Raw genomic sequence first — 26,028 nt, forward strand, 5'->3', positions numbered from 1 at the left:
GAGACTTCTTAAATGCTGGAGGCTGAGCACAGGTCTGGGCTTGAAATTGACTGTGAAATTTCCTGACATCCCAAATACCCTTTTAGTTTGTACCAAAAGTATATTTATTATATTTGCCATGGGACTGAAATCACAGAACAAATATGTTCATTTGTGAGACTAGGATTGATTAAATCACCACCCCTTCTACCTCAACTTTCTCATCTTTAAAATAGGAATGAAAATTGTGGGAGTCAGATGCTGGGAAAATGACGACGGAGTAGGAAGAAGCAGATTCTAGCTCCTATACTCGTGGATGAAACTCCTGGCAGATCTATAGAGAAACAGCACAATAAACCATCAGTTACCCAGCATTTATGAAATTAAAAGACCAGAGATTGTGACTGACGCTGAAACACCAGACAGCAGCAGAGTCAGCTATGGGAGCTGGGACATTCTCAGCACCTGTGCCACTGCCATAGCAACAGGCCTGGGAGCCAGGGAGTCAGGTATAGGAGCCTGGACACTGGAGGTCCCTGTGCCACCACCATAGAGACGGACCTGGGTGCCAGAGGAGTCAGCTACGGGAGCCAGGACATTTTTGGCCCCTGTGCTGCTACTGTAGCAATGCACCTGGGCGCTGGAGGATCGGCTACTGGAGCCGGGACACTCAGCAGTGGTAGGTGACCAGTGCAGGGACCAGTGCCAGGACCAGCGTGAGAGTAGGTGGAGACGGAGAACATCAAGATACTTGAAGGAGTCTGCACCACTGAACTTCACAGGTATCATACCACAGAAGTTCACACCATAAACCCAGGGTGTCAGAACAGATCAATTTTAGAAGCGGAGACTAACAAGAAGAGTCTCAAACACTGGGGAGACAAAGAAACAATCCCCAAATGAAAGAAAAAGCAGAAATTTCAGAAAGAATGTTAAATGAAATAGAGGCTAATCAACTATCAGATAGTGAATTCAAAGCACTGGTTATTACGAAGTTCAAAGAGCTCACAATGAGCTATCAGAAACTACAGGAGAACTACAATGATCTCTCTGCAAACTACATCAACATGAAAAAGGAAATAGAAAATATCATCAAGGGACAAGAGGAAATGAAGAATACAATTTCCAAATTGAAGAACACAGTAGAAAGTTTCAAAAGTAGAATAGATGGGGTGGAGGATAGGATTAGCGAGTTGGAGGACAAAGTAGAAACATCTCACAGAAGGAGCAAGAAAATGAAAAGAGGATCAGAAAGAATAAAGAGGGATTAAGAGAAATGCAAGACAATATGAAACGTAATAATATCCGAATAATAGGAATACCAGAAAGAGAAGAAGAAGAACAAGGGATAGAAAACATATTTGAAAGAGTAATGAGAGAAAATTTCCCTAATTTGATGAGAGAAAAAGTCACACAAATCCAAGAATCACAGAGAGTCCCAATCAAGAGGAATCCAAGGAGGACCACTTCAAGACACATCATCATCAAAATGGCAAAATTCCAAGACAAAGAGAGAATCTTAAAGGCAGCAAGGGAGAAAAGGGAAGTAACATACAAGGGACCCCCAATAAGGTTAGCTACTGACTTCTCAATGGAAACACTCCAAGCAAGAAGAGAATGGCAAGAAATATTCCAAGTAATGAGAACCAGAGGCCTACAACCAAGGCTACTTTACCCAGCAAGGCTCTCAATCAAGATAGAAGGCCAAATAAAGAGCTTCCAAGACAAAAGAAGCCTAAAAGAATATGCCTCCACCAAACCAGCTCTACAAGAAATACTAAAAGGACTGCTTTAAGGGAAGGAAGGAAAAGAGGGAGACAGAGAGGAACACAGGTACAAAAATGGCAATGAATAAGTACCTATCAATAATAACCTTAAATGCAAGCGGGTTAAATGCTCCAATCAAAAGACACAGAATAGCTCAATGGATAAGAAAACATGACCCACACATATGCTGCCTACAAGAGACCCACCTCAGGACAAGAGACCATCACAGACTAAAAGTGAAAGGCTGGAAACAAGTTTTCCAAGCAAACAGACAAAAAAAAAAAAAGCTGGGGTAGCAATTCTCATATCAGACAAAATAGACTTCAAAAAAAGGGCCATAAAGAGAGACCCAGAAGGTCACTTCATTATACTCAAGGGAAGAATCCACCAACAAGACATTAACATTGTAAACATATATGCACCAAACATAGGGGCACCCAAATATATCAAGAAAATCCTAGAGGACTTCAAGAAAGATATTGACAGCAACACAATTATAGTAGGGGATTTTAACACCCCACTATCAAAAATAGACAGATCTTCCAAACAAAATATCAATAAAGATATTGCGGTATTAAACAACACCCTGGATGAAATGGACTTAACTAATATATGTAGAGCCCTTCATCGCAAAGAAGATAAATACACATTCTTTTCAAATGCACATGAAATATTTTCAAAGATAGACCACATGATAGGACACAAAACGAGCCTCAACAAATTCAAGAAAATTGAAATCATACCAGGCATCTTCTCTGATCACAAGGGACTGAAATTGGAAACCAACCCCAAAGGAAAAAACCCAAAGCACCCAAAATCATGGAGACTGAATGGTATGCTATTAAACAACAAAGGGGTCAAGAATGAAATTAGGGAAGAAATCAAAATGTTTCTGGAAACAAATGAAAATGATCTCACAACAACCCAAAACTTATGGGACACAGTGAAGGCAGTCCTGAGAGGGAAGTTTATAGCAATACAGGCCTACCTAAAGAAGATAGAAACATTTCAAACACACAACCTAACCCTACTCCTGCAAGAACTCGAGGAACAACAACACAGACAGTCCAGAGCAAGCAGAAGGAAGGAAATAACCAAGATTAGAGCAGAACTAAATGACATTGAGACTAAAAGCACAATTCTAAAGATTAATGAATCTAGGAGTTGGTTCTTTGAGAAGATAAACAAAATAGACAAATCTTTAAGTAGGCTCATCAAGAAAAGAAGAGAGAGGACACAAATAACCACAATCAGAAATGAAAGAGGAGAGCTTGCAACTGATACCACAGAAATAGAAGAGATTGTAAGAAATTACTATGAAGAACTGTATGCCAAGAAATTTGAAAACCTAGGGGAAATGGACACATTTCTAGAAAAATACAATCTTCCAAAACTCAATGAAAAAGAAGCAGAAAATCTAAACACACCAATAACAGCAAAAGAAATTGAAGCAGTAATCAAAAAACTCCCATCACACAAAAACCCTGGACCAGATGGTTTCACAGGAGAATTCTACAAAGCATTTAAGGAAGAGCTAACCCCTATTCTCCACAGACTATTCCAAAAAATCCAGAAGGATGGAAAACACCCAAATTCTTTTTATGAAGCCAGCATCATCCTAATCCCAAAACCAGGTAGAGACACAACAAAGAAAACTTCAGGCCAATATCGCTGATGAACATAGATGCTAAAATCCTCAACAAAATATTGGCAAATCGCATCCAACAATATATCAAAAAGATCATACACCATGACCAAGTGGATTCATCCCAGGGATGCAAGGACGGTTCAATATTCCCAAATGAGTAAATGTAATACATCACATAAACAAAAGCAAAGACAAAAACCACATGATCATATCAATAGATGCAGAAAAAGCTTTTGATAAGGTCCAACACCCATTTATGATAAAAACACTCAGCAAAGTGGGAATGGAGCATTCCTCAATATAATAAAGGCCATATATGAGAGACCTACAGCCAACATCATACTCAATGGGCAAAAACTAAAATCTTTCCCACTAAGATCAGGAACAAGACAAGGATGTCCACTCTCACCACTTCTATTCAATATAGTATTGGAAGTTTTAGCCACAGTGATCAGGCAAGAAAAGGAAATAAAAGGCATCCAAATAGGAAAGGAGGAAGCAAAACTGTCACTGTTTGCAGATGATATGATAGTGTACATGGAAAATCCTACAGAATCTACCAAAAAAGTGCTCAAACTAATTAATGAATTTGGCAAAACAGCAGTTACAAAGTCAATATCCAGAAATGGAAGGCATTTTTGTATACCAACAATGAATCAGCAGAAACAGAAATCAAGGAAAAAATCCCATTTGATATAGCAAAAAGAAGAAAAATAAAATATCTGGGAATAAACCTAACTAAGGAGGTAAAAAACCTGTATGCAGAAAACTACACAGCCCTGAAGAAAGAAATCAAGGAAGACACAAACAAATGGAAATATATACCTTGTTCATGGATTAGAAGAATTAACATCATCAAAATGTCCATAGTACCCAAAGCAATATACAGATTCAATGCAATTCCTATTAAAGTACCAATGGCATGTTTCACAGACATAGAACAAATACTTCAAAAATTTATATGGAACCATAAACAACCCCGAATAGCAGCTGCACTTTTGAGAAAGAAAAACAAAGTAGGAGGGATCACAATACCTGATATCAAACTATATTACAAAGCCACTGTAATCAAAATGGCCTGGTACTGGCATAAAAACAGGCACATAGACCAATGGAACAGAACAGAGAGCCCAGAAATAAACCCAACTCTCTACAGTCAATTAATATTCTACAAAGGGGGCAGTAACATAAAATGGAATAAAGATAGCCTCTTCAACAAATGGTGTTGGGAGAACTGGACAGCTACGTGCAAAAAAATGAAACTTGAGCACCAACTTACACCATACACCAAAATAAATTCAAGGTGGAGAAAAGACTTACATATAAGCCGTGACACCATTAAAGTCCTAGAGGAGAACATTGGCAAGAAAATCTCGGATATTTCACGAAGCAACATTTTTACTGACATGTCCCCTAGAGCAAGGAATATAAAGGAAAGAATAAACAAATGGGATCTCTTCAAAATAAAAAGCTTCTGCGTGGCTAAAGAAAACAGTATTAAATTAAAAAGACAACCAACTGTATGGAAAAACATATCTGCCAATGATACCTCAGACAAAGGTTTGTTTAATTTCCAAAATATACAAAGAACTTATATATTCCACTCTAAAAAGACAACCAACCCAATTAAAAAATGGGCAAAGGACTTGAACAGACACTTCTCCAAGGAGGACATACAGAACATCCAGAGACACATGAAGAGATGCTCAATATCGTTAGCTATCAGAGAGATGCAAATTAAAACCACAATGAGATACCACTTTACACTGGTCAGGATGGCTATCATAAACAAAGCAACAAACAACAAATGTTGGAGAGGTTGTGGGGGAAAGGGGTTGTTAGTTCACTGTTGGTGGGACTGCAGACTGGTACAACCATTATGGAAAATAGTATGAAATTTTCTCAGAAAAATAAAAATTGACCTGTCTTTTGACCCAGCAATTCCACTGCTAGGATTATATCCTAAGAATCCTAAAACATCAATTTCAGAGAACCTATGCACCACAATGTTCATAGCAGCATAATTTACAATAGCCAAGAGTTGGAAGCAACCTAGGTGCCCATCAGTAAATGAATGGATCAAAAAATTGTGGTACATATACACAATGGAATTCTATGCAGCAGAGAGAAAGAAGGAGCTACTACCTTTTGCAACAACATGGATGGAACTGGAAAGCATTATGCTGAGTGAAATAGGCCAGTTGCTGAAAGACAAATACCATATGATCTCACCTTTAACAGGAAGCTAAACAACAAAACAAACAAGCAAGCAGAAAAAAAAAAAACCCAAAAACCAAAGACACTGAAATAGAGAACAAGGGGTCAGTGACCAGAGGGGAGAGGGAAGGGAAGTTAAGGGGAAAAAGGGGGAGGGATTTGGAGGAACAAATAGGAAGGACACAGGGACGAGAACTAAGGGGGGTGGAAATGGGAGGGAGGTGGGGAGGATGGGGCGGGGTGGGCTGGGATGGGAGAAATAGACAAAAAACTGTACTTGAAAAATAAATAAAGAAAATAAAATAAAGAAAATTGTGGGAGTCAGTAACTGCTTAATACCTAACAAACAAATACAACAAATAAATATTCTGGGGAATGAGTAGTAAATTTTTTTCTTAAACACAATGAAGGAGTCAAGTAGTCTGAAACAACCTGGGAAGATTCCCAGGGTACTGGTAACCAGTTTGCTCCTAGAGAATGAACTGCTGATAGAGAAACTAACCAAGCTGTAACAGAGCCCTAAAAGTTAAACATCATGACATTTTCACCCTATCATTTGTTCTACCCCAAACACTCAACACTTTCAAATCATTTCCATTAAGCAGGGCGGCAATATTTGCACAGAAGTTAAATGATGGACTAAAGGTCCTTTGTTCAGGATGGGAAAGGATGGAAAATATTGTAATTCCTAAATTTAGAACCAAAAAGGTATTTGTGACTTTTGTAGTCAAAGTAAAAAGAAGTTCAATTACCAGTCTTCCCTCCCTCTGTGTGCTGGTTACAAGCAGAACATCTATCTGTACACCAGACTTCAAAGGCCTCTATCTTAAATTACCCAGAATTCAGTTACACAATGTTCCCATCTTAACTCACTTCAGGTGCTTACCATTTCTTGTGTTTTCCTACCTCCTATTTCCTAACCCTCCTTTTCATTTTTCCTGATTGTTTCCAATTAGTTCAAACTGAAAAAATTAAAATGAAATAAAAACTCCTTCTCTCACATACAAGTAAAAAACAAAACACCAGCCTCTCTTAACACCCTGATCTGGTCTCTGTCTCATTCTGTGCTTTCCACATCACTGGAGATTATTCATCCATTGAACCTTCCTACAAATATCTGCATTCAGTGCCTATATCTCTTTTATTTCCATTCCATTCAGACCTCCTAAATAACCACTACCTCCTAGTACCATTTTTCCATAATCTTCTGGCTTTTTAAAATACCATTTCTTGTACCTACTAATAAGCAATCTCTTCTTAATTACTAGGTTATCATCTTTTACCTTATTAAATATGTGAAGTCTATCCAAATATTCATTTTTCAAAAAGGATTAACCTTTTCCTCTCTCTTTTCCTAAATAAGCTCTTTGCACATCTGTCACTTAGATTGATTCAGGAAAGACTTTTTCTTTGGAGAGCACCATACAAAGTCTAGCCAGAAAGTGTCCAGCTATGTACTATGAAAAATAGAGATATTTTTCGAAGAAGACACAAGATACAAGAAACATTGTGTGTAGGACAATGATGGCTCAGTCCCTTTCAAAGTAGTCATCTTGTGACCTCACATAATCCTCCCAACTGCAGCACAATGTTCCATCTGCTCTGGTAGCAGAAGCTGCAGAATGAATTTTGCCACAACAAATTTTATTCCAAGATCTTGCATCAAAATCTTGGACACAGTAGTTTTTGGAATCCCCAGATCAGCTTCTGGTTCTTGCACTGTCAGTTGCTGATCTTTGTTGACTGCAGCCCATACACGTTCAACATTCTCATGTGTTCTGCTTGTTGCAGGCCTTCCAGGACATGGATCACTTTCAACAGATTCTCAGCCATCTTTGAAATGTTTGTGCCACACTTTTATTTGCACTGCAATCATGGCATCATCTCTGAAAGCCTTCTGAATCATCTGAATAGTTTCCATGGATCAGTGTTCAAGCTTGTCTTTCTTTTTTTTTATTTTACCATTTTAAATTTAATTTATTTTAATTGTTCAAGTATAGTTTTCTGTGTTTTACTCCCACCCCAGCCCACTCAATGTTCAAGCTTATCACAAAATTTTATGTAGACTCATTGCTCTACTTGCTCAGTCATTTTTAAAAGTATTTTTTATTGATTATGCTATTATAGTTTTCCCAATTTCCCCCCGCCCTGCATCACCCCTTAGTTCATGTTCTTGGGATGTACATATAAGTTCTTTGAGTTCTCTGTTTCCTATACCACTTTTGATCTCTCCCTTTCTATTTTATGCCTACTAATTATGCTTCTTTTTTCCTGTACCTTCCCCCCCACCACTGAAATCCCTCCATGTGATGTTCATTTCTCTGATTCTGTTCCTGTTCTAGTTGTTTGCTTAGTTTTTGTTTTCATTGTTTTCTTTTAGGTTCATTTGTTGATAGCTGTGAGTTTGTTGTCATTTTATATTCACATTTTAATCTTCTTTTTCTTAGATAAGTCCCTTTAAAATTTCATATAATAAGGGCTTGGTGATGATGAACTCCTCTAATTTGACCTTATCTTGGAAGCATTTTATCTGCCCTTCCATTCTAAATGAAAGCTTTGCTGGATAGATCAATCTTGGATGTAGGTCTTTGGATTTCATGACTTGGAATACTTCTTTCCAGCTCCTCCTTGCCTGCAAGGTTTCTTTTGAGAAATAAGCTGAGAGCCTTATGGGAACTCCTTTGTAGGTAACTCTCTGCTTTTCTCTTGCTGCTTTTAAGATTCTCTCCTTATCTTTAATCTCGGATAACTTAATGATGATGTGCCTTGATGTGTTACCCCTCTGGTCCAATTTCTTTGGGACTCTCTGAGCTTCCTGGACTTCCTGGAAGTCTATTTCTTTTACCAGGTTGGGAAAATTTTCCTTCATTATTTGTTCAAACAAGTTTTCGATTTCTTGCTGTTGTTCTTCTTCTGGCAGCCCTGTAATTCAGATATTGGAATATTTCATGTTGTCCTGGAGGTTCATAAGTCAGTGTTCACTTAAAAAAATATTTTATTTATTTATTTTTAGAGAGAGGGGAAGGGAAGGAGAAAGAGTGGAGGAGAAACCACTGTGTGTGAGAAATCAATGTGTGGTTGTCTCTCATGTACCTCCAGCTGGGGACCTGACCTGTAACCCAGGCATGTGCCCTGACTGGGAATCGAACTGGCAACCCTTTGCTTCACAGGTTCGTGCTAAATCCACTGAGATACACCAGCCAGGGCTAGTCTTTACTTTTTTTGAATTCTTGTTTCTTCATTCTGTTCTGGTTGGATGTTTATTCTTCCCTTTTGTTACAAATCATTGCTTTGAATACTGGTTTCCTTCCTGTAACTGTTGGTTCCCTGAATACTTTGCTTTATTTCATTTTGGGTATCTTTCATTTGTTTTTTCATTTTTCAAACAAGCTCAATTAGTTCTGTGAGCATTTTGATTACCAGGACTTTGAATTCTCCATCAGACAGGTTGGCTATCTCCACATTGCTTACCTCTCTTTCTGAAGTGTTGCTCTGTTCTTTCATTTCGGCCATATTTCTTTGTCTTGGCACACCGGTCTGGTTGTTCTGTTTGATTTTTTGTTTAATTCTTTGGTGGTCGGAGTTCAATGCAATTTGATTTTCTGGTGCTTCTGGTTGTTTATTGATTTTAGATTGGTTGTTATCCTCTTTTTGGTTGTGCGAGGAAGCAAAGGGTTTCTACCTACACCTCCATCTTGGCTGGAACTCAACTATAGTCATTTGATCAGTCATCAATGCTCAGTCATTTTGAATGCAACAGCCACACAGTACACATACTCACTCAACGGCGTGTAATGCCCCCACTGACTAGTACAGTGAAGCTGTCATTGTTCATACACACACATTCCAGTCCACTCTCCTTGGCTGCCAGGTTACATGGATGTTGCACAAAATGTTCTTGTTTTATTAGCAATGGTTGGACATTTTCCAGACAGACCTCATATATATGGTACTCCCATAATAGGTAACAACAGCCAGGCATTATGGATATTTTGTTTACTCTTTTTTTAAATTAATTTTATTTAGTTATTTTTCAAGTACAGTTTTTTGTCTATTTTTCCCATCCCAGCCTCCCCCACCCCTTGCTCCCCACCTCCCTCCCATTTCCACCCCCCTTAGTTCTTGTCCCTGTGTCCTTCCTATTTGTTCCTCCAAATCCCTCCCCCTTTTTCCCCTTAACTTCCCTTCCCTCTCCCCTCTGGCCACTGTCCCCCTGTTCTTTATTTCAGTGTCTTTGTTTTTATTCTGCCTGCTAGTTTGTTTTGTTGTTTAGCTTCCTGTTAAAGGTGAGATCATATGGTATTCGTCTTTCAACACCTGGCCTATTTCACTCAGCATAATGCTTTCCAGTTCCATCCATGCTGTTGCAAAAGGTAGTAGCTCCTTCTTTCTCTCTGCTGCATAGAATTCCATTGTGTATATGTACCACAATTTTTTGATCCATTCATTTACTGATGGGCACCTAGGTTGCTTCCAGGCTATTGTAAATTATGCTGCTATGAACATTGTGGTGCATAGGTTCTTTGATATTGATGTTTTAGGATTCTTAGGATATAATCCCAGCAGTGGAATTGCTGGGTCAAAAGGCAGGTCGATTTTTATTTTTCTGAGAAAATTCCATACTGTTTTCCATAATGGTTGTACCAGTCTGCAATCCCACCAACAGTGGACTAAGGACCCCTTTTCCCCACAACCTCTCCAACATTTGTTGTTGTTTACTCTTCACAATAAGCTTATAAGGTAGTTACTATTACTTTCCATGAAGAAAATACAAAGAATTTTAGCTAGAAAGTTTGATTCAGGTTTCCAAGGAACTTTATTTAATGCCTGAATTCATGTGTTTGACCTCTCCTTAAGCACTCTATACTCTTGGAACACTAGAGTAAATACCAATAAAAAGCTCCACCTCTGAGTTCCTAAAAGCCACTCATGAGTCAAGGCATTAAAACAAATTTTACAATATATTTGCCTTGCCAAATACTCCCTTTTTCAATAATATTGGCTGCATAAGTTAAGTGTGCCTGAGAAGGAAGAGTCCACATCTAAAAACTTTCTGCTGGCACAAAGGAGATTTTAGTAAAATAGTTAGCAGTCTCTTCTTGTGATCATCAGCTAGGATGAGTGTGGCTTGATATAGAAAATGGGATGCACCTGAGAAGACAGGAAGACTGTGTGGAAAAATGAGATAACTGGAATTTTGAGCAGAGGTCCTACCACAGATGCAAAAAGGGCTAAAGGGATCATTAGCCCTTTCACTGCAGGGATACTTAAAGCACCAAGAATGTTTTTCTATCATTAATTCCTCACTTTCACTCATTGCTTGGATTCTAAATAACTGAGTAACTAACTACTTTACTCTCAAAATACCCCTGAAGCAATGTTTGCAAAATTAGGAGTTCCTTTTGGTTGACACAGATATTTCTAGGGACAGAACTAAATCTAACACCTAAATTCAATTCTTATAGAAAATCACATGGCAATGTTATGAAAATCAGTATGAAATAGAAGACTGGCAATTATCTTTTGAGTTTTACTGTGTTGATAACTAATTTTTATTGTTTAGGTCTCAAAATCTTTTTCTAATACACTGGGGGCGGAGTTGGGGGGAATCTGAATTTACTTATTGTTGTCACTGTGTTCTAAAATTGTCTGAGACAGGACATGAAGAAGAAATATATGTACAAGTAAAATAAATCCTTTGTGGCAAGGTCCCAAAATTTATAAGCCTGAACAAAGTAAGTTTAAAAAGTTTTTATCCTCACCCAAGGATAATTTTTCATTGCTTTTAGAGAGAGGAAGAGAGGGAGAGAAACTGATGTGCGAAAAGAGCACCAATTGGCTGCTTCCCTTATACACTCAGACAAGGGATCAAACCTGAAACCTAGGTATGTGGTCTGACTGGAAATTGAATTCACCTTTGAGTGCATGGGGCAATGCTTCAACCAATTGAGCCACACTTGATAGGGCCTGAACAAAGTAATTTTATGTGATATGTGTACAAATACATAAAGTCTGTATTCTCTAATCCCCCACATAAATGTTTGTTTTAATTAAGCTGTTTTAGAATTTAATTTTGTTTAAGAATGATGAATACAATTTAACATAAGATATATATATATATATATATATATATATATATATATAGCTTTCAATCTGCTCTCCTTTTTTTTTAAAGTGGACAATTAATTGTTCTTAGTGTACTCACAGATTTGTGCAACCATCTCCAAAACCAGTCTTGGAACATTTTCATTACCTTAACCCACATCAGCCTATCTCCCTATATATATTCTCTGGTCTCTAACAACACTAATCTATTATATGTCTCTGTAGAATTTCCTACTCTGGATGTTTCATATAGATGGAATTCTGTAATGTGTGGTCTTTTGTGTCTGGCTTCCTTCACTTAGTATAATATTTCCATGTTGGAACATGTATCAGTACTTCATTTCTTTCATTATCAAATAATATTTGGTATATCTGTATCAAATCATACAGATATACCAAATTTTATTGATCCACTCATAAGTTAATGGATATTTGGGTTGTTTCCACCTTTTGGCTATTGTAAATAATGCTCCTATGAACATTCATGTATGAAATTTTGTGTGAATATATATATGTAGAAGTGGAATTTTGGGGTCTTATGATAATTCTATATTTAAGTTTTTGAGGAACTGCCAGACTAATTTTCATATGAGGTGCATACTTATACATTCTCACCAGCAATGTATGAGGGTTCTAATTTCCCAATATCCTCACTGAAATTTGTTATTTTCCATTTTCTTAATTATGAACATCCTAGTGGGTATGAAGTGGTACTTCATTGTGGTTTTGGTTATTATTTCTCTGACAAAGGTTTGATTAAATTAAGTAAAAAGTAAATTTACTTCTGGAGGTTCTACAACCTTCTATTCATTCCTCTTCTCTGAAACTGAGTACTTACTTGTTTGGGCATCACCTGCTCAGTCTCCCAGTGTTCTGAAGAGCATTCCTTCATGGTCAGACAGGGCTTTTGTAAAACAGGGTTCTAGAGAGACTGGAAGTGAGGGAAGGATAGAAAGAATAAAAGAAGATTCTCACTAGGAGAATCTGTCAGATTGGGAAATGCAGGTCACTCCCTAAGTGCTACTGTTTTTTTGAATATTGAAGTGATTCTTTCTTTTATAAGACAGAAAAGATACAGTTCTATTTTCAGGCAAATAGAATTGAATGGAGTCTCTGATATTATCTAGACTGATTTTTATTTAAAAGTTAAGAAAAATAAAGGATGGCTATTAAGAAATAAGGGAAACTTCAGCTTTAATAAAAATAATGCAAATTATTGAAGTTTGAAACAATGAGAAAAATATGTGAGTTAAGTTGATGACACCATTAAGAAACAGACTGGCTGTGACCTTAAAGAACCAGGAGTACATCTGCTTTCCTCATTCCCAGTAGTGTGTGGCATATAGTAGATCCCAAAGGCATACCTATTGCCTAAATATATGAATAAGAAGCTCACTTAAACTTTTTCACCTTTTTATTGAATTTATTGGGGTGATACTGGTTAATCAAATTATATAGGTTTCAGGTGCACAATTCTACAAATATATCAACTTTATATTGTATTGTGTGGTCATCACCCCAAGTCAAGTCTCCTTCCAAGATCATTTATTTCCCCATACCCTCTTTTACCCCCAACCCCTTTCCCTCTGTAATCACCATACTGTTGTTTGTGTTTATGAATTTTTTTATTTTTGCTTGATCCCTTCACCTTTTTCACCCATCCCCACAACCTCCCTTTCCTCTGACAGCTGTTCTCAGTCTGCTCTGTTTCTATATTTTGTATGTTAATTTTGTTCAATATTTTCCACATATGAATGAAATCATAGGGTATTTATCTTTTCTGACTGGTTTATTTCACTTAACATAATATTCTCTAGGTTCAGCCATGTTATTGCAAAAGGGTAAGATCCCCTTCTATATTTACAGCTAACTTGTATTCCATTATGTAAATGTACCATATTTTTTTATCCACTTATCTACTGATGAGCACTTGGGTTGCTTGGAAATCTTGGCTATTGTAAATAATGCTGCCGTGGACAAAGGAGTGTATATATTCTTTTGAACTGGTGTTTCAGGTTTCTTCAGATATATTTCTCAAAGTGGAGTCATTGGATCATAAAGCAGATCCATTTTTGTATCATTTTTTAGACTCTAGTTCATTTATTTTGGCTCTGATTATTATTATTTCCTTCCTTCTAATCACTTTGGGTTTTGCTTTTTGCTCTTTTTCAATTCCATTAAGTGTGAAGTTATATTGGGTTTTTTTTTTTAGCTTTTTCTAGTTTTTTGAGATAGGCCTATAATGCTATGGATTCCCCTTTTAGGACTGTTTTCCTTCTGTTCCACAGATTTTGGATTTTTGTGTTCTCATTTTAATTTGTTTCAAAGTATTTTTTTTTTGTTTCTTCCTTGATCTCATTGTTAGGCCATTCATTGTAATAACATGTTATTTAGCTTCCATGTCTCTGAGTGTTTTTCAGTTTTCTTCTTGTGATTGATTTCTAATTTCACAGCATTGTGGTCAGAGAAGATGGATGACATGATTTCAATCTTAAATTTACTGAGACTTGTTTTGTGACCTAACATATGGTCTATCCTAGAAATCATTCTATGTGCGCTTGAAAAATATGTATATTCTGCTACTTGGGGGTGAAATGCTCTGAAGATATCAATTAAATCCATTTGATCTAGTGTGTCATTTAAGGCCGCTGTTTCCTTGTTGACTTTCTGCCTGGAAGATATATCCACTGAAATCAATAGAGTGTTAAAATCCCCAATTATGATTGTATTTTTGTTGATCTCTCTTATGTCCATCAAGTTCTGCTTTACATATTTAGGTGCTCCTATACTGGGAGCATAAATGTTTACTAGGGTTATATTCTCTTGGTGGATTGTTCCTTTTATCATCATGTAGTGCCTTTCTTTGTCTCTTATATATAGCCTTGATTTTAAAGTCTATTTTATCAGATAAAAGTATTGCTATCCCAGCTTTTTTTCTTTTCCATTTGCATGAAATGCCTTTTTCCATCCCTTTACTTTTAGTCTTTGTGTATCTTTCAATCTGAGATGGGTCTCTTGGAAGCAGCATATATATGGATTCTGATTTCTTATCCATTCAGCTACCCTATGTCTTTTGGTCAGAATATTTAACCCATTTACATTCAAGGTGATTAGTGATAGATATGTATGCAGTTGCATTTTATTGCTAGACTGTTTTACTCTGTTTTTTCTTTTTTCTCCTCCTCCTTGAAAGCCCTTTAACATTTGTTGAGGTGTTAACAATCTCCTAACACCATGGTTTGGTGTTAACAATCTCCTTTAGCTTTTTCTTGTCTGGGAAGCTCTTTATATCTCCTTCAACTTTAAATGATAGCCTTGCTGGGTAAATTAGTCTTGTTTGTAGGTCCTTGCTGTTCACCCCTCCAAATATCTCATGCCACTCTCTTCTGGCCTGAAATGTTTCTGTTGAGAAATCAGGTGCCAGCTTAATTGCTGCTCCCTTGTATACAACTACCTGCTTTTCTTTTGTGGATTTTAAGATTCTTTACTTGTCTTTAAGTCTTGTCATTTTAATTATGATGTGTCTTGGTGTAGGCCTCTTTGGGTCCAACTTGTTTGGGACTCTCTGAGCTTCCTGGACTTGCATGGCTTTCCCTTTCTCCAGATTAGGGAAGTGTTCAGTCATTATTTCTTCAAATAGGTTCTAGATCCCTTGCTTGCTCTCTTTTCCTTCTGGTAGTCCCATGATGTGAATATTGTTATGCTTCATGTTGTCCAAAATGTTTCTTAAACTCTCCTAATTTTTTTAACTCTTTCTCTTTGCTGTTATGCCTGGGTGTTTTCTCCTACCTTGTCTTCCAAAACACTGATTCTATTTTCTGCTTCCTCTAACCTACTGCTTATTCCTTCCAGTATATTATTTCAGATATTGCACTCTTCATTTCTGACTAGTCCTTTTTAATGGTTTCTATGTCCTTTTTCATGCTGTTGAGTATCCTCATAATCATTACTCTAAACTCTCTATTTGATAAATTTCTTGCCTCCATTTCAACTAGTCCTTACAGAGAATTGTCTTGTTATGTCATTTGGAGTCTGTTTCTCTGCCTTCCCATTTTGGCTGCTTTGTATTTTCCACCTCAGATGTTAAACTAATCAGCCACTAAAAGGGTTGGTTTTAATCTAATCAAGCTCTAATCAGCTGTTTGGCTTCAGCACCACAGGGTGGGGTAGAGCATTCCTCGCTGATAGGGCTATTGCTTCCCTTCAGGCTGATGCCACTTGGAGAGGAGTGCTTTGCCTGAGAAGGATGGCTCCTGCAGTACGGGGAATCAATTAGCACAGGGATCCTGAAAGCTGTTCCTTCAGTTCTCTCCCCAGAGCCACCAGCCCCAGATGCTACTTAAAAGTCTCTAGTCCACTCTGCTCTCCCTCTGCTGGAGCCTGGGGTAAGTGGCTGCAAAGAAAATTTTGTGTGTTGGACTTTTAAGAGGTTTTCTGCATCTCCAGCTGTCTCTTCCCAGCAGACAGAAACCCTGCTGATTTTCACCCCTGGATGTTATCTGGGTTTGTTTCTGGCTCTGTTATCATAGGCTGGGGAGCCCATCTTGGGGTTTAGACCTCACACTTTTCAGGGGGAACCTCTGGCTGCAAATATCCCTCTGGAACTTCAGCTGCTACCTGTGGGAGCCCAGCAAGCTTCTTACATCTCCTCCAAATTCTGTATCAGTCACATTGTGGTGAAGTGTTTTTTTCTGTCTGTCCATGGTTAAAAGGCTTCTCTAGTGTTCAGTTTGTTATTGTGGATGATTTCTCTACAATTTAGCTGTAATTCCAGATTGGTACTTGGAGGGGGTTAGTAGCTTTCACTTTTTCATTATCTTGGATCCTCTCTAAAATTATTATTTACAATAGGTTCTTTTTTCACAAAAGGTATTTCAGAATTCATGGGTATAGTTTACTCTAAAGAAATATACCAAAGCTACCAGTCTTTAGGGATGTAACTAAAGCAATAATGCACATTTTAAAAAAGAGATGATACTTTTATGTCAACAGTTTATAAAGGAGACAGGTAAGTCAGCAATCTCTAAAGAGAAATGCTGTTCAAGTTCAAGCTTCATTTGGCTGTGTCTCTTGCAGGATGCTTACAGCATTGAAGAGCTGATGGTCTGTGTCTACATACTCTAAAATAGCAGTAATCCCAAGCGTGATATATAAATATACTACAGGCTTCCAACACAAAGCATTGACATGCCAATCAGGCTTCCTGATGTCTGAACAGGACTGAAGGAATTTGAAGATAGGAGGTCAATAGCTGAATTGATTCTTCTTACTGGAAATGAGTCATTGTTCTCAAGTTCGCTGATTATTAGCAATCCTGATTACTAACAATTACTAACAATCCACTGACCACTAAGTAGTGGTCATAAGTAATGATCATAGGCTAAGGATGTCTTTTTAGGCAACCCATACTTCTAGGTCTTCTGCTTAAGGCCAACTAGTCCAGTTAAGAGGCATAAGAGAAAAGGGGTGATGAGTGGTAACAGCATAAAGGAACTGGGGAGAGTATGAAAAAGGGGAATTGGAGAAGAGCAAGGAGAACACCAGCTGTAATAGTGCCCAGGTGCAGAAAAAGTAGCTGCTCTGTGTTTGTGGAGCTGAACTTGAAACAACTTGTGAAAGTGACTCCCCACCCCCAATCCATCCCTAAGCCACTTGCTCTCCCTAGCCTGACAGTCATGCACAAATATTTAATAGCAATGCCTTGCATCTAGAGATTAAAGGCCTTATACAAGTACTATAAAAAAAATCAAGCAAGCATTGTTTTTGGACGTAGATTAGACGAGGAGCTCAGAAGGGGAGACGTGGGCAATCCCTGTGATTAGTCCTGTGATCTTCATGAGTATCCCTCTGCCTTCTCCCATGTAGCCCTGCACACTGAGCTAAAGTTCCTGAGCCTTGTTCTTTTCTACATCCCTTCCCCCTCCATATTTTGTATGAAGGCATGTTCTCATTGTTTATTTATACTGTCTTGAATATTGCCTATCATATTGTTTTACTTCAAAGCACCCTAAAAGAGTGATTACAGAAATAAAAACTGTTTTTGAAATCTACATTGATATGGCTCTATAGATAGACCTCAAGTATATGTACACATCAGTATTTTCAGACATAGTTGTACCCGTATGAGATAAGTTACACATGCTTAAATGTTAGAAACATCAAAAATGTCTTCCCTGCCATACATATAATATTGTTAGCTAAACAATATAATTCTTTCTAATCAAATAACCACTGTGAAATACCTGATTCACTCGGCACCCAACAGCTGGGGCTGTAGCTTATGTTCCCAGCCAGGGCTAAACATAAGCACAATAGGAAAGGCAGAAACAGCTGCAAACTCTTGGAAGAAAACATGTGTAAGGCAACTTTGTCTTTAGGCTTCAGGGTAGGAAGGAAGTAAAACACTTATTTCTGTTCCTTTTTATGTATGGCAGCTGTTTTGGGAGAAAAATATGTTGATTCTATTTTGTAAGAGACTCCATGGTATTATTAAAACACGAGTTGTAGAAACTTAGGCCTGGCCACAGATTTAGCACATTAGCGTGGTGAAAACATTTACAGAACTTGGTAGGTAGTTACCGTTCAGCTAGATTAAGCTAGATGGTCCCCTTGTCTTTGCTGCACAACTGACTCCTCCTCTAACATTATTAGCTGTAGACAAACTGGATTTCAGTGATGTTGACTGCTCCATACTTCAAATGTTTTAGGCTTATTTACATAAAACTTAATGGAATGAAATCCTCTCAGGCAGTGTCAGAGAAATAGATCCTCTGCAAGTGTCAGTAGTCCTTTGTCTATGTCTTTGTTTGTAGTCTTGGCATCAGGTACATGTTTTTGTTTCCCCTACTAAAATGTTAGCTCCTTAAAGGCAGGTTCTGTGTCAGTGCTTTCTTTGCTTCATTTATTTGCCTAGTAAGCATAGTAACTTCTCGATACATAGTTGATGAGTTAAGAGCCACCTGGTTTAAAAAAAATCAGTGGTAACCAGTACTTTTCATAAATAAGTATCTACTTGTTTACTTATTTTATCTTTACTGTGTTGGATGCATAGGTAATAGGCATAATACAGCTTCTTCTTTTTCTCCCACCCTTTTACTAGTCCAGAGAAAGAGGGAGGGAGAGAGGGAGAAAAACATCGATGTGTAAGAAAAACATGGATTGGTTGCCTCTCACATGCACTCCTACTGGTGACTGAACCTGCAATCCATGCATGTGCCCTGACTGGGAATTGAACCTGCAACCTTTTGGTTTGCTGGAAAATGCCCAATGGAGCCATACCGGCCAGGGCAAAGTAGCTTCTTCTGTGAAAATGCTGGGAGATAAGAATAAAACATTTGCCATAGCATTTATGTTATAGTGAGGCTGCTAATGCATGAAATATCACTTGGGCGATAGAATCTGTCATGCAGCAGAATTTCCTCAGTCATTAAAGCAAACTATCTAAAAATCAGATTTTATTAGACCTTTAGAATCTGGAAACAGGCCAGGAACCTCTTGAGGGAAAAAAGTGTTAGACCTAGTGTCTGTGTGAAGCTGACTAATATAAAACTGTATTGGTGATGTAATAAACAATTTAGAAAAAAAGAACAAAATAAAAATAAAGGGAAGCAAATCAACATAGTGTACACATTAGGAATTCAATGAATGTTAGCCTCTTTCATCCTCCCTCAATTCTTTTGGGGGAGAACTCTACAGAGTAACATCAATGAAAAAATACAAACACAACATAATATGACACATTTTACAAGGATAATGGATATGACCATATTTCAAACATGTTAAGAGTGCTTGTCTGTGTGGGACAAGACTGGGCATTCCTCCTTCAGATTTTGAGGAGTTAAGGACAGAATTAAGTGATCTGAGGTGGTAAATAAAAACACTAGACTGGGAGAGAGGGAGGAGGGCAAGAAAGAATATAGTTAACTGTGAAGCAAAGGGAGAAGGACAGACTAAAGTGTTGGAATATTTAGATAACAGGTCAATATGATTTGCTTTGAGTTAGGAAGGTTTCGTTTATATTTTATGACTTCGAAAAATTCCACCATGCCTAGTACAAGAAAAACATGATTTAAAATATGGCAATGACCAATATCCAGACTGCTATAAAGACAGTGAGAATTTTTAAAAATATGTTTTGTAAAAAATATAGAAGATGTACAGATGGACAACTCATAGGAAAACATCATCATCCTCAATTGGTTTATTAGAAATCATTGTCTGACTAGGATCTTAGTTACACTAGAAGATTATGAAATAGGCATCTCTCTTTAAGAGAAATATCTAGTATTTGTAGAAATTCAACATTTCCACAGATGCCATTACCATTCTGCATTAATTAAGAGTTTAATAAGGACCTCAAGTTGAAAGCACTATGCAATAACTATTAAAGCAGTAAAATAGCACACACAAGTGTATTTTAATTTCTGCAAAGCACTTTGATTCTTGTATCTAGGAAGCACAACTTCTGAAATGTGAACTTTTATTGTATAAAAATACTGTTGCTATCCATTAAAAGCATTTCTTTAAAAAAACAGATATTTTATCAATATTTTAACTTTGTATCTGACCTCATCATTTGTAGAAATCAGAAGAGTTGAAGTTACAATGGGATTTTGATGAAAATGTCCCTTCCTAACTGCTGCCAATATTTCTCAATGATGTGAATGTTTCTTCTCATGGAGACACACGGTTCACACAATAGCTCTCCTTTGATCTGTAGCTTCCCTTGAAAAGGAAAACATCGCCTGGAAGTGCTTTAATTGTTTCATTTTATTTTCCAATCATGTGATAGAAATCATGAATGGAAAAGAAAAAAAAAGCCCAAACTATTCTGGGCAAAGAAATTAAAAGCAACCTTATTTAAACCGGAAGCTTCAAGAAGTTAACAAAAATAAGCCAGACACTTCATAAAAAGTGGACCAGCCTTCATTGTTTTGCTTTCAGACTGTGTCTCTAGCTCCCACTATGACAGTCATTTTACAATATTTGCAAATATTATAAAAACTTACTGCAAAAATAAAACAAATTAATTGCATAATAACAGATAAAACAGACACAGCCACTAATTAGAAGGCATTTACCTGCATAAAGCGACCCTCTGATGTCCCAAGATTAGCGATGGTGAGGTCTCCTTTAATGAAGGTGGTTATAGATGTTAAGAGGACTTGGTTGAACTGGCCCATGAATAAGTCAACACGCTGCAAAGCTGTGGTAAACTCCGTTCGATACTCATCACTGTGCACTTCACAGCCTGATGAATTTCTCAAAAGTGTCTGGAATAAAATAAGGTCACAGAATTAATGTGAATCCAGATGTGAGCAAGCTGTTAAGAAACTCTTCAGGATTCTTAGGATATAGTCCCAGCAATTTCATTGCTGGGTCATAAGGCAGGTCCATTTTTAGTTTTTTTAGAAAATTCCATACTGTTTTCCATAATGGTTGTACCAGTCTGCATTCCCACCAACAGTGAACTAGTTCCCCACACCCTCTCCAACATTTGTTGTTTGTTGCTTTGTTTATGATAGTGGAGCTCATACCCTTTACAACAGCTTGAATGGAACTGGAAAGCATTATGCTGAGTGAAATAAGCCAGGGGTTGAAAGAGAAATACTATATGATCTCACCATTAACAGGAAGCTAAATAACATAACAAACAAGCAAGCAAAATAAAAACAACGACACTGAAATCGAGGGGTACAGCAACTGGAGGGGAGATAGGAGGGAATTTCAGGGAAAAAAAGGAAGGATTTACAGGAACTAGCATGAAGGACACATGGACAATTACTAAGGGGGGTGGAAAGGGGAGTGAGGTGGGGGGCACGGGGAGTGGGCTGGGAAGGGAGTAAAAGAAAGAATACTGTAGTTGAAAAATAATTTAAAAATAAAAAAATATTCTAAAAAAAAAAGAAACTCTTCACTATGTCTTTTCAGAGCTTGGAAGGGAATGGCAAGGAGAACCATGCAAACAGGCCCAGGTAAGCAAACATGTTTTTAATGACCTAAATAGCTCCAGTGTCCTTAGGCACTGTTGTGTATCCAGAGACGCAGAACTAGGGACAAACTTCACTGTCACAGTTTGTATCATAGTTCATTATGTATATACTTAAAGATGAAACTTAGCTGGTGTTATTTAAAAAAAATAAAACTGTAAATGTCTCAGCCCTTGACATAAAGGTAATGCTTCTAGCAGGCAAGTCCAATGAGATGAATTTTAATTGGAATAGTAATAAATGTTAGAGTCGTATTTGGACATTTTATTTTAAAATGTGTGCCTTTGTGCATCTGTGTGCAGGGAGGTGGCACAAAGTGGTAGTTGACAGATAATTCATGCAGAGGTAGCACAGCACAGACCCCAGACCCAAGTGTCTGTATAACATCCTGGTCCCTAATGCTTATTTACTTTATGTAATCCTGAAGACCTCTCTGTGTTTGTGAAATTCATGTTATCTTTGTTCAACTCCCCCAACTAAATTGAGAGAATTATAGAAATGTGCCTACCTTAAAGAACTGTTGCAATGATTACCTGAGCTAGTTTATAGAAATCTCTTAAAACAGAACCTCCAATGCAGAGAATACCACTCACTTATTTGTCATTGTTATGGTGAAAGGCCGAAAAAATATTAAAATTGTACATCAAATGCCTTAGTAACTAGCTTAGTGAAAAGCCATTACCACTCAATCAGATATTTACCCTTTAGGTTCAACTTCAAATGGAAGAATTAAAAAAAATATTGTTCAGTAATATATGACAAGTAAGCATGTGGATCGTTCCCTGCTCTCTGACACTCCTGTCTCCTGGTTTCCTCCTCTTTTTCAGGCTGCAACACTCATGTTTCCTTTGTAGAACCATCCAGGCCTGGCTATCAAAGTCAGGGTTTCTCAAGGCTTCATCGTAAGGCCACTTCTCTGCTCATTCTTTCTACTCTCCCCCCACCAATCTCATTCTGTCTTGTGATATCTATTACTACTTAGTTGACACTTGTATATTTTCAGGCTACCTTTCTGCTCTGAGCTGACTGCATATATCACACTGACTATGATATCTTTACTCAGATATCTCCAAGACCTAAGGTAAACATAACCAGTATAGAAACCACAATTTTCACTCATGCCTCATCTTATGATACAATGCACCCCAGTGAATATCTACCATTCCTCCATGTGCAAAAAAGGGAAATCTAAGTGTCAGCCCCAGTTCGTTCCCATATACAGTTGTGTACCAATTCTCATCTATTGAACTTTCTAAATATCTCTTGGATCCATCCAATTTTCTTTATTTCCACCATATCAACCTTTATCCAAGTCATCCTCCCCCCTTTCCTAGACAATTGCAATTGGTTCCTAACTGGATGTGTCACACCTGTCTTATCCAATCTCTTTCTAGATCCAGTCTCAACTTTGTAGCCAGGTTTTCTTCTTAAAACATAAGTCTTATGCCCTGGCTGGTGTAGCTCAGTGGATTGAGCTCGGGCCTGCGAACCACACGATCGCAGTTCGATTCCCAGTCAGGGCACACACTTGGGTTGCAGGCTGGTTCCCTGCAGGCCAGTTCCCAGCAGGAGATGCATGAAAGGCAACCATACATTGATGTTCCTCTCCCTCTCCCCTTCCCCACTAAAGATAAAGAAATAAAATCTTTAAAAACAAAACAAAACAAAACATAAGTCTTATTGTATAACTTTGTTTAAAATGTGTACTATGTCTCCCCAATGCTCATAGGATAGATGACAAAAATTTTAATATGATCTGTTGGGCCCTGCATCATTTGAATCCTACCCAACTTCTCCAGACTCACCTGGCACCATGTTCTCCTTTGCTTTCTGTGCTCTAGTGAGCTGGCCTTCTTTCAGTTTTCCAAATATGCCACATGTCTTTCCATTACAGGGTCTTTGCACATGCTGTTCCCTCTGCCTGAAATGCTCCTTCCATCTTCATGCACTTTTTTAACTGCTATTTCTCCTTCAGACCCCAGCTTGTCCTCATTTAATCATGAGGCCTGCCCTGACCCAAATATCTAGTCAAATTCTTCTATTTTGGTTGAATGATTATATGATTGATGTGAGACTTCTCTTGATCTCTGGGATCAAGGACCCTGTTTGTTCACCAGTGTAATTGCTTAGAGAAGGTGAAATACAACACACAGTAAATCTTCAGTAAATATTAACTGAATGAATGAACAAGTAACTGAATCAATTATGGGCAGCTGCAGAATGTGTGTGGCAATATGAGCCAATATTTTTAAGGCTACTTTTGTTTAGGAATGGAGGTAGTTAAGAGTGTATAAGGGACAAATAGAGTGTCTGGCTCCTAACTATCCTGACAGGATAGTTTTGGATTGGTAAATTTGGGATAGATAGCAAGGACCAGGAAAATGTATTAAAGAAAATGAAGGCTAACTTGGGAGGAAAAAGCTCATTCTTACACATATTTATGTATAGTTTCAAGTCCAGGAAAATGATTTAAAGATGAGAAATTCTCTATTATTATCCCATTATATGGATAGTAATTGAAAAATTATCATAGTAAATTTCAAACCAACTTAGTATTTAAGAACAAATTAAAGTAAAATATTTAATTATCCTTACATAAAATAACCTTACCCCTTAAGATCAAATTCCTGTGACATGGAATTTGAAAATTTTTTTTTATCTATTGACTTTTGTTTAAAAATCACCTACCATGCTGTTTTATAGAGTAACAGCTATGTCTTCATTTTAAATATTGATAAATTAACAAACAGTCTCTGAGATGCTAAACCTAGTGACTTGTAATGAAATGTTTTAGTTCTAGACATTTATTTTGATACATTCATGAATGTTATTTCACTATTTAATTAGAAGCTTTTCTTCGCTAAAGTACTATAGATTACTCCAAGGAGTAGCAGATAAATGAGATGTACCAGCAATTCAATAGTGACCAATTAACTGGTAATTAAGTTTCCATTGGTGATCATCCATTTTGCAGAGATAGCTAGAATTAAGGGACCCTGCTTAAAGGAACAAATGCCAGTTTTAAATCAAAGGCTATCTCAACTGTTTCATCATAGAGGTGAATGCTCTTCAGGGTCAGCTTCTGTGGTTATTTTATTCCTTCTTTTGCTTGATCTTACTCCTTTTTCCCATATCTAGGTGGCATCCTGGGAACTTTAAAGCCTCAAAGTTCAGTGCTGGTCAAGATATGACAAATTCATTGGAATATAAAAAGTATGCCCTGTGTGGAGTAAAGTCTTTGACTATAAACTAGTAGCAGCCTTCTACCAATAAGAGACCATGTATTGTCTTATTCATCTTTTATCCCTACTGTGTTTTGTGCCCAGCACACAGTATGTATTTAATAACAGCTTACTGGAAAATTAATGCATCTGCAAAGTAACCACACATATAGCCCATTAACTACTCCCCCATACCCTGGCTTGCTTTGTGGTCTGCCTTGCTGAACAGGGCGAGCAGGAGAATGGAGGTGAACTGGGGCTCACATTGTCTGTAAACCTACAGGAACTTGCTAATATGTAATATATAAATGTGGAATTCTGCATCAGACCTGAGGGAACATTTATATTGTGCACTTCAAGGTCTCTGAATGGTATCTCCTCAAAGACTGATAAGGTTAAGTTATATCTCTATTTCCACTGCAAACAAATTCCTAAGTATAGAAATATTGCATAATATTGGGATGGGATTTACAGAACTCCTTGGTTTTAAAAAATTGTGCAATTTGGAACTGAAGAACTAATATGTCAGGTTCAGGTGGCATTCTAATTCATAAGCCTGGGGACCTTAACCATTCTGGTTTTCCTTTTCTCCATAACTGAGATCTGCAGGAGAGAGGTAAGTATATTAACTTCCAGGAAAAAGTAACACTCCAGCATTTACTGCAGGAAAGGAGACTACTTGTCTCCTCCTGCTGAGAATCCTGATAAACTCAACGACTGGGGTCAGGATGGCAGGAACTCGCTTAGAACTGCATGCTGTCTTTGAGCTTGAATAGAGCTTTAACTATAGTATTGCAAAGATAAAGCACGGTGCAAATGTGACTGAATCTCCATCTGATTCACCGTGCCCCTTGAAGATAATTGAATGTCTCTTCTTTGTACAGGGAAGCTGGGGTGGCTTCTTACCACTTTATACACAGGTAGCTCTTGGCTGTGACATTTGGGGTGGGATTGGGTCCAGCTGGAAAAGAAATTAATTACAGACCTGCTGCCAAGGATCTTGTTGCCACTCATACTTCCCTCAAAACCTGGAGGTCTTGAACTTTGGGATAAAACAAAGCAAGGCTGGTGGAAAGCAGTCCTCTGGTACAGCAACTGCTTT

At 37.6% G+C, this 26,028-nt stretch overlaps 1 protein-coding gene across 6 annotated transcripts in view; it reads right to left on the reverse strand.

Annotated features, from left to right (window-relative positions):
* MET (MET proto-oncogene, receptor tyrosine kinase) overlaps positions 1 to 26,028 on the reverse strand; it is a 163,782-nt gene that overhangs the window by 52,723 nt on the left and 85,031 nt on the right. For all 6 annotated transcript variants that reach the window (XM_053662939.1, XM_053662942.1, XM_053662938.1 and 3 more), the window contains one exon: positions 20,797 to 20,988. In XM_053662939.1, coding sequence (XP_053518914.1) covers positions 20,797 to 20,988 — 192 coding nt within the window. The remainder of the gene's footprint in view (positions 1 to 20,796; positions 20,989 to 26,028) is intronic.

This window comes from Artibeus jamaicensis, unplaced genomic scaffold (assembly GCF_021234435.1).
Source record: "Artibeus jamaicensis isolate MK-2021 breed Jamaican fruit bat unplaced genomic scaffold, CSHL_Jam_final contig_311, whole genome shotgun sequence".
In the NCBI taxonomy this organism is placed as follows: domain Eukaryota; kingdom Metazoa; phylum Chordata; class Mammalia; order Chiroptera; family Phyllostomidae; genus Artibeus; species Artibeus jamaicensis.